A 9,492-nucleotide genomic window follows, 5' to 3' on the forward strand; every position below is an offset into this window, starting at 1 on the left:
TCCCCCAGCACAAAGCACTGCCCACAAAGTAAGAAAATAGTTTATTAGGCACAGAGGATGACTGATACACAAAGTTAGTAGTACCCCAGGAGGAGGTGGGGCACAGGAGCCTTTGTTTTCCCAGGCTTCTCCCTTCAAGGCTGCATGCGGATGGCCCCATCCAGCCGGATGACCTCTCCATTGAGGAATGGGTTCTCTATTATGGTCTGTACCAGATGAGCATACTCAGCAGGGTCACCCAGTCGGCTGGGGAAGGGCACTTGGCTGGCCAGGAAGTTGCGTACCTTCTCTGGAAGGCTGGTCAGCAGTGGGGTGCCAAATAGGCCTAGACAAGATAGTCAGAGTCAGAGACCCACCCTTGTTTTCATATCTACTCAGTTCTTCTTCACCTTAGGCCTACTTCTTGTGCCTCTCTAGGGCCTAGAGATGGAAGGCTACTGTTACTTAGATAGTGGATACCTGTCCCTCACAAGTGCCCATGGATCCCACCCAATCCCAGGTATGGCAGGAAAAGAGAATATGTCTACCTGGAGCAATGGTCATCACCCGGATGCCTATTGGAGCCAGATCCCGAGCAATGGGCAATGTCATGCCCACTATGCCCCCTTTGGACGCAGAATATGCAGCTTGTCCCACCTGGAAAAAGAGTAGAGGTCAAGGGTGAGAGAGCCCAACAAGTCAAGAGGAGGCACAAACTTTGCCCCTGATCACACACCTGGCCCTCAAAGGCAGCCACACTGGCAGTGTTGATAATAACCCCACGTTGGCCTCCCTGGTCTGGTTCATTCTGGCTCATCTCACCAGCAACCAGACGGATCACATTGAAGGTACCCATAAGATTCACCTGGAAAATGAGCAGAGACATGGTGTAGGACCTCAGGCAGAGGCAACCATTTGATCACTAACAACTTTGGGGATAACCACTCCCAGAGAGTTCATTCCCACTCCTGGAGAACCTCCAAGGTCTTACATTGATAACTCGCTGGAAGTCCTCCAAGGTATGGGCCTGGTTCTTCTTTAAGTTGTATATCTTAATGGCCACTGCAATACCTGCACAATTCACAGCCACATCCACCCGGCCAAACTTCTCCTTTGCTAGAGTCAGGGCCAATTGCACATCCTTCTCAGAGGTCACCTTCAAAGGGAGAAACATAGAAAAGGTATTCATTTGCCAGCACATCATCTCACTATTAAACCTGGGGGAGGAGGCCCAGTCCTTGGGTAGGAACAGAATTGTGTGAGCAAAAGACAGATGAAGAGGGGCTGGGATTGTGTCTCAGTGGTAGAGTGCTTGCCTAGCATGTGTGAGGCACTGGGTTCAATTCTCAGCACTGCATATAAATAAATTAGAAAAATAAAGGTCCATTGACAACTAAAAATTATTTTTAAAAAAGACAGGGGCTGGGGATGTGGCTCAAGCGGTAGCGCGCTCGCCTGGCATGCGTGCGGCCCGGGTTCGATCCTCAGCACCACATACCAACAAAGATGTTGTGTCCGCCGAGAACTAAAAAATAAATATTAAAAATTCTCTCTCTCACTCTCCTCTCTCACTCTCTTTAAGAAAAAAAAAAAAAGACAGATGAAGAGAAAGGGTTGTAGTAAAATGTGAGGAGAGTGGAGTGAAGGTGTATATGTCAGGTACTATAAAGCAGTGTTGCAAAATACCTTTCAAACTTATACCATCTTTTGATAAATTCACATATCCCTGGTGATTCTCGATTGCTATGGAGCAAAGAATTAATACAACCCTGTTTTGAAAACTTTTGATAGGAACATAAATGAGCTTTTTTTGTATCCCCACCTACTAAGAAGATTTCATGAAAATAGTTTTTCAACTTTGTAAATGTAAAACTATTAAGGTACAATATGCATTTTCAAATTATGCAATCCTCCCTTGAAGCAATTCTGATAAGTCCAATTTCTGAGGCTGTGGTGCAGTTTTGGGGTCCTTACTGTAGGTAGTGCTATAGTGCTTGAAGGCTTAGGCCAAAAGGGACAAGTTGTTATCCCACAGATAACAACTTTATGGGAGGAACCCCCACGTGTTCCCAGGTAGGTGGTAGTGGTCTCAAGGACACCCTGGGAAAGTTGAAACCACTCACATCGGTTGGGGCGAACACGCAGCTCTTTCCTAACTTCTTGGCCTGGGCCTCACCACCTGAGTTGGGCAGGTCCAGAAGCACAGCACTAGCCCCTTGAGTCACCAGTCGCTCCGCAGTAGCCAGACCAAGACCCGAGGCTCCTCCAGTTATTACCGCGACTAAGCCCTGAAAAGGGACACCGTCAGCAACTACCCTCTCAATCCTTTCACACGCGGGTTCTACAGGCTTCTGAGGGGAAGTGGGTGGGGGCGGGAGGTGGCCCAGGTGTGCTTCCTCTCCTCACTGATGAGATCGTGAGGGAGGGCAGGGGGGCGAGGGGCTTCATTCCCCAAATAGTTCTGTGACCCCACATATTACATATGCAGCGGACTTTCCCTTTACTGAGCCCAACCGCCACCGCAATACCCCGCCCACATAAGCATGGCCCTTTCTTCCTAGTTCCTGGCCATGCCGTCTCAGCCTGCAAAGCGAGGCAAAGAGTGGTCTACCTTCACGGTCCGACACGCCGCAGCCATCTTGTGTCCGCTTCACCACTGGAGGCTTGTCCCTTTAGCACAGGCGCTCGCTGATTGGCTGAGGTGGAGGTGGTGCCTGCGGGGTGGAACGACCGCCGCGGAGGACGTAGGGGCGTACCCTGCTTCTCCAGAGAGAGTCCTAGTGTGATGTTTGTGGAGATTTATCTCCCCAGGAAATAGAACCCCAAAGCAGCAGCTCATTCCTTTTGTCCTGCTCTCTAGCTGGCCATTTGGCAGGTAGCCAGCTCCCTGGGGGAGATGAAGGGTGGAGATTGAAAGGGAGATTGAAACTGTTCACGTATAAAGAAATTTGAGATCCCCAGGCACTGGGGATACTCGTTATGCCTTCTAAGAGGGCACAATCCAGTTGGAGAAAGATAATTATTAAGTACAGTTGGAGAGGTGGGCGCAGTGGTGCAAGCAGGCAATTCCAGCAGCTCCAGAGCCTGAGGCAGGAGGATCATGAGTTCAAAGCCAGCCTCAGCAATTTAGCGAGGTCCTAAGCAACTCAGCAGGACCCTGCCTCTAAATAAAATATAAAAAAACGGCTCGGGATGTGGTTCAGTGGTTAAGTGGCCCTGGGTTCAATCCGCAGTACAGTTGGAGGAAGACAATTACAGTGCAGACAACAGAAGGGACAAATAATTTATTTTTTTGTGGTGCTGGGGATCAAACAATGCACTCCACCACTGAGCTGCATTCTTAGCCCAAGAACTGGATTCCAGAACACAGACCCAAGAATGGAGATTCTGAAATGAAGAGGTACCAAAGAGAAAAATATGTTGAGGCAGAAATAGAGATGCCAGACAAGATCACAGAGATATGAATGTGGAGAGCCACTAAGAGATAGAAATGCTAGGAGGCAGACATTCATTTTGATACAGATGCTGTTAAGAAGCACAAACACAGAGAAGTCCAAAAGCCCAGATCAAACATTGTCAATTTCACCTTAACCTGAAACCATTATGTAAGACCCAGTTTTTTTTTGTTTGTTTGTTTGTTTGTACTGGAGATTGAACCCAGAGGCACTTTACCACTAAGCCATATCCCCATCCCACCCCTTTTTAAAAATTTGAGTCAGGTTTTCACTAAGTTACTTAGGGCCTCACTAAGTTGCTGAGGATGGCTTTGCAATCCTTCTGCCTCAGCCTCCAAAGTCACTGGGATTACAGGCCTATGCCCAATTAGAATCTTGAGCCCAGTCTTCTTTCTATACTTTCCCCAATTCAAGGTCTTCAGGCAATAAATCTAAACCTACGTTTTCTTTTCTTTTTCTTTTTTTTTTTTTTTTTAGTTATAGTTGGTACAATATCTTTATTTATTTATTTATTTTTATGTGGTGCTGAGGATTGAACCCAGTACTTCACACATGCAAAGCAAGTGCTCTACCACTGAGCTACAGTCCCAGCCCTGAAACCTGCATTTTTATCTTCATAATTCCTTTATGTTTTCTCTATCTCAAGTATCTTTTCATCTGCTTTGCCACCCAGGAAGAGTTCTCTCTGGGCCTCCTAGTTGCTGATGACTACCAGACTCATGTTCACTACATCATATTCATCAAAGTTATAGCACCATACTCACAATGTTTCTGTCTACATTAAGGGCTCCTATCAATTGATAGCACTCTTTGCTGACCCAATATGCTTCAATAACAGGGGCCTACTTTTTGTTCATCTTTGAATTAGCTGTTTCCTCTGCTTGAAATGCTCTCCTCCTGATCTTTGAATTCCTCCTGCCTTTTAAAAAAATTAGTTGTAGATGGATGCAATATCTTTATTTTACTTATTTTTTATGTGGTACTGAGGATTGAACCCAGTTCCTCACATGTGCTAGGCAAACACTCTACCACTGAGCTATAATTGTAGTCCACATTCCTGCCTTTTTTTGACATTCAGAATTAAATTTAAATATCACTTCCAGAGGGGCACTCCCTTGACCACACAAGGTGTAAACAGTCACTGTCCCATTGCTTATTTAAATTCTTTATATAAAACTTATAGATCATTCATAATCCTTTTTCTAACCCTGGGGCTAGATATATTTTGGAATTCAGATTTTTTTTTCAATTGTAGAAAGGAAGACATACAGTTTATATTACAAAACTCTTTATACTGCATATACTCTATATTATGTAACTACTGAAAATGGTCTGAAGCATGCTAATTAAACATTAAAATATCTAAAATGAAAGTTATGAAAATTCACATTGTGTGAATAAAGTCTACAAATAGCCTCACTCTACTTCAGGTCAGGTTTTGTCCCCTAATGAGTTTGGACTCCCACGTGTGAAAAAATAACCATATGGTTTTCAGAACTTTGGTACTGAGGATTGAACATTGTGGAATTGTGCCTGAAGGCTTGTGAACCTGTAATCTTGTCTAACTTGGCCTTATTTTTGTAGTTCTTCCCCTGCTAAAAGCGGAACATGTTAAATGAATGAAAGAGTGAGGTGTTGAGAGCCACAGCCAAAGGGGCCCCAGCAAACTTCCAACTGCCAGCAAACTTCCAGCTGCCGGCTGATGATTGGCTCACAGCGGCCCCAGCAACATCTAGCTGATTGGCTCCTGATGTTCATTGGGCTGTTTCCCTGCCCTTCAGACTGCCAGCTGATGATTGGCTCACAGCGGCCCCAGCAACATCTAGCTGATTGGCTCCTCCACGGAGCTGCTCATTGGGGGACTTCTTTGGCTCCGCCCACGCGACCCAGCCAATCAGCCTCAAGAGCAGGAGGATTGTGGGAGGTGGTGAGGTTTGTGTGGGGGTGAGAGGCTTGTGGGAAGCCGGTGGTGGCAGTTGGGCACTGAGGGTTTTTTCCTGAAGAGCTGTTTTGTTTGGTGTTTTTAGTTCTAAAAATAAAGTTAGTTTCTTTTGACAAGTGGCTCCTGAATTGTGCCCAGCCAGACTGCGGCATTTCGCCTAGCAGTCTCCTTGCAAAATTCCTCATTGGCAACCTTCCATAACAGGTATTGTCCTCCATTTAGCACAGCTTTACAAATATTAGCCCAATCTGCTGGCGTCATGTTTAAGTTGGTAATGGATTTGACCAAGCTTACAGTGAAGGGAGCTTGAGGACCATAGGTTGTTACAGCCTCTTTTAGCTCCTTCACTGTTTTGAAATTTAAACCCTGGTAAATTCGCTGCCCTCCTACCTCAAATACAGGGCATACTTGAGATCCTGTCTCAGGATCCCAACTATCAACTGCGGGGGTTGGGAGCCTCCTAGCATATGGAGGTGGTGCTGTTGATTGGACACTTATGCCCTCTGGTGATAGAATGCTGTTAGTAGCAGTCTCCTATAGAGGTGGTGCTGTTGGTTGGACACTTACGCTCTCTGATAGAAAGGTGTTAGTAGCAGTCTCCTGTTGTAACTTTTCCCCTGATGGCTTTTTCTGCTCTAAACTTCCTTCCTCTGTCTAACTAGCTCGAAAGACCTTCTCTTTTACTTGAATCTTTTCCTCTTTCTGACTAATTTGAGAGACCTTCTCTTTTACTTGAATCAATATGTCTTCTCCTTCCTCTACCATTGTCTGAACTGAAGGCTTTGGACTAAGCAAACAAGATACGATAGTCCACAATGGCAATGTGCCAACGGGCAGAGTCTCTGGGCTTTTCTTTTCTATTCTTTTAAAATCTTCACCATGATGGTTCCATTGTGATATATCTAACAACTCCTCCTTAAAAAGCCATGGGCTACATTTTTGTATTGTATCAACGTATGCCCTGACTGCTCTTGATTTTACTGGGATGCCTCCTTCCTCCAACAATTTACTTAACAGTCTTTCGGTTTGTTTTTTACTAATTGCTGATCCCATATTTCTACTATAATACAACTCAACAAGATGACGCCAAACAAAACCGAGACAGAATGCAATAAAAATGGAACAACACAAAATCATTATATCAGCCTTTCTATCCTCCTGAAATGTGCATCCGTCCTTTCTCCCTATCTGTTCCTCAGACGCAAATAGTTTTTCCTCAGATGTGAGCGGTTTTTCTTCCGTCTCACTCATTTGTAGGCGTAGTTTTAAGATCTCTTCATCTGCTCAAACCCAGGGATCTTTACTTCCTCTCCACTTTAACCACCTACCTGTCCAGGTCACATTATTGCCTTGTCATCCCATGTACCTCCTTGACACCTACACACCACCTTCTCTCACTCTGACCATTTTCTCTGAGCCTCAGATCTCTCTTCCACCACTTCTTTTATCTCCTCAAATCCTGTTGTTTTGTGGGCCTTTCCATTTTCTTTCATATTGGCCAGTCTCTTTCTACTTTTCTTTTGGTCAGTATAGACCTGCTCCATTCCTCCTCTCCCTTTACCCATTCTCACCAGCACCTTTGACCCATTTGTCTCTTGGCATTATGCCAATTGAACTCTGACTTTTCAGCATTGACTTGGGAACTGGAACATCTGGGTTTGAATCTCAGCTTCATCATTTACCTACTGAATGGCCTTGAACAAGTTAGTTAACTGCTATACCTCATTTTCCTCTTTAAAATGAGTATAATCAAAGTAGTTACCATGTAGGGTGATTGGAGATTAAGTGAGTTGACAACTATGTAAGAAAAAAAGGAGGATTTAGAACAGCCCTGGTCTGGTAGCAAGAGCTATGTAAGTGCCAGTCCTGTTATTCTTCAGAATGTGTTTCTTAGCTTTTCTTATGCTGTGGACACCACTGGCAGTCTGGTGAAGTCTAAGGAACCCCTTCCCAGAATAATGCATGTATTTCATAAGACAAATAAAATTGTGAAAGAAACCAATTATATTGAAACACAAGTACTAAAACAACAAGAAGCACATCTGTAATGTTAGTAGTGTATGTATGCATTTATTAACACATTAAATAATAAGCTCTATCACCAGGTCTAATGGCTACTATGACTTTGAAAATGGTGATATTATTTTGAGAACTATGCAACAATTGTAGTGTGCTATGAAAATCTGATTTCTGTTGGTGACAAAGTCACAGGTACTGTTGATATTACTGTAGTTTATTAGCACTGCTTAATTTATTTTTTAAGAGAGAGAGAGAGAGAGAAAGATAATCTCTTTTTTGTAGATGGACACAACACAATGCCTTTATTTTTATGTGGTGCTGAGAATCAGACCTGGGTCCCGCCCATGCTAGGCGAGTGCTCTACCGCTGAGCCACAATCCTAGCCCCAAGGATATGCTTAATTTCTGTTAATAATAGTGAAAATAAAGATGCAACAACCCCCCATCAAATTTATGGAATTCTGTCCATTGACCCCCCAGAGGCCTGTGGGCCCTGGCTTAAGAAGTGTATTTAGAGAAAATGGAAGCCATTAGGTTAATGCTTCCTTTCTTGTCACTTCCAAAAATTACCCTTACCCACACCATCTATTCCTTGGATCTCAGAGAAGAGAGGTATTGTTTGGGGCTCACTCTTTCTACGGTATCCCAGCACTTCCCATTCTCTTGGAGATTTGTGCCATTGAGTATCCTCCCTCTTTACTGTATGCATCTCTGCCTCAAGTTGATCAGAAAATAGGAAACAGAACTGAGTGCAGTGGTGCATGCCTGTAATTCCAGCAACTTGGGAGGCTGAGGCAGGAGGATCACAAGTTTAAGGCCAGCCTCAGCAACTTAGTGAGACTGTCTCAAAATAAAAATGAAGGTTATCTCCTCAGTAAAGCACCCCTAGGTGTAATCCCCAATACAAGAAAAAGAAGAAGAAGAAGAAGAAGAAGAAGAAGAAGAAGAAGAAGAAGAAGAAAGGAAATAGAACAATCCAACTTTTATACACATTGGATTCTTATCAGTTTGGATACTCTTCTCATGGGAACCTGAGGGCCAGAGTTGAGCCAAGGGGCATGGCAAGGACACCAGAACCAGCAACATCCAGCATTATGTCATAACCCCCAGTTAATATTAACCCTGCCTCTTTGCTTTAACTCCTTCAGTGGACTCTCCTAGCCTCATTTTTAAGGCTCATTATAATCTGATGGCTGCTGAATAACTTCAGTCTGTTTAACACTGTACTTTCCAATAATAATACATGACTTAATACCCCCACAATGATGTTACCAGATCAGACACAGGATGTTCAATAACTAAATTTGAATTTCAGGTAAACTATTAATACCCTTTTTAGTGTGAGTATTTTGTTCAATATTGGGAACATACATGTGCTTAAAAATATTTGTTATTTATCTGAAATTCAAATTCATGAGCACTTTGTATTTTTTGCTAAATCTAGCAACTCTACCCCACAAATAATTCCCAGGATGGTGAGGTATCCTTTCTCTCAGGTGCCCACAGCCTCCGTGTGCCTACCTCTAAACCAACACTTGCCTTCCTGAGAGTTTGGGGATATATTCCCATTTGTGTATCCTTGCTGAGCAATACAGGGCTTGGCATAGAACAGTTGTCAATACAAATGCATACAAGTGACATCATAATAAACCTGCATCTTCTGGTGGATATGAGCCCTTCAATCAGTACACAGTGTCAGTTCCACTTATATTCACCTTCACTCCACAGCCTTGGAAGAATTGCCTGGTGGTTTACACATCACCCAGTCAGGGATCTCGAAAGCTGGGACTAATCTACAAAATCAGTTAATGAAGTCATACAGGATTAGCTGGATTTTTTGTTTTATTATGTTTTGATTCTTGGAGTTGGGGAGGAGGGGGAGGGAGACAGCCATATCTTAAAGATATGGAAGTCAAGGAAAACAAATGAAGGGGATCAATAGAAGAAATGGGGGAGGAAGTAAAGGAGATATGGAGAGCCTGAAGGAAAGCAAGCAAGTAGGAAAAAAGTTGAGGAAGGGGAAGTCAGCTGGCACCAGATCTGGGAGGGACTGGCTGCTGGCAGCAGGGGGCAGCAGCCAACTGGAGGGAGACCCGCA

General features: G+C 44.0%; 1 protein-coding gene across 1 annotated transcript; it reads right to left on the reverse strand.

Annotated features, from left to right (window-relative positions):
- Positions 1–24: 24 nt before the first annotated feature.
- On the reverse strand, positions 25–2,745 carry HSD17B10 (hydroxysteroid 17-beta dehydrogenase 10). Its single transcript, XM_081278307.1, has 6 exons — positions 2,591–2,745; positions 2,103–2,267; positions 971–1,135; positions 716–844; positions 528–636; positions 25–325 (listed from the first exon to the last, which is right to left on the reverse strand). The coding sequence occupies exons 1-6, from the start codon at positions 2,615–2,617 to the stop codon at positions 135–137; spliced, it is 786 nt and encodes a 261-aa protein (XP_081134433.1). The 5' UTR covers positions 2,618–2,745; the 3' UTR covers positions 25–134.
- Positions 2,746–9,492: the final 6,747 nt, after the last annotated feature.

This window comes from Spermophilus citellus (genome assembly GCF_964194105.1).
Source record: "Spermophilus citellus genome assembly, chromosome: X".
NCBI lineage: Eukaryota > Metazoa > Chordata > Mammalia > Rodentia > Sciuridae > Spermophilus > Spermophilus citellus.

Coding starts and splice junctions, on each gene's coding strand:
- HSD17B10 (XM_081278307.1), bottom strand. CDS start 2,617: ATGGCTGCGGCGTGTCGGACCGTGAAG. Junction 1,136..2,102: donor GCGTGTTCGCCCCAACCGAT/GTGAGTGGTTTC, acceptor CTCCCTTTGAAG/GTGACCTCTGAGAAGGATGT. Junction 326..527: donor GGTGATGACCATTGCTCCAG/GTAGACATATTC, acceptor TATCTTGTCTAG/GCCTATTTGGCACCCCACTG.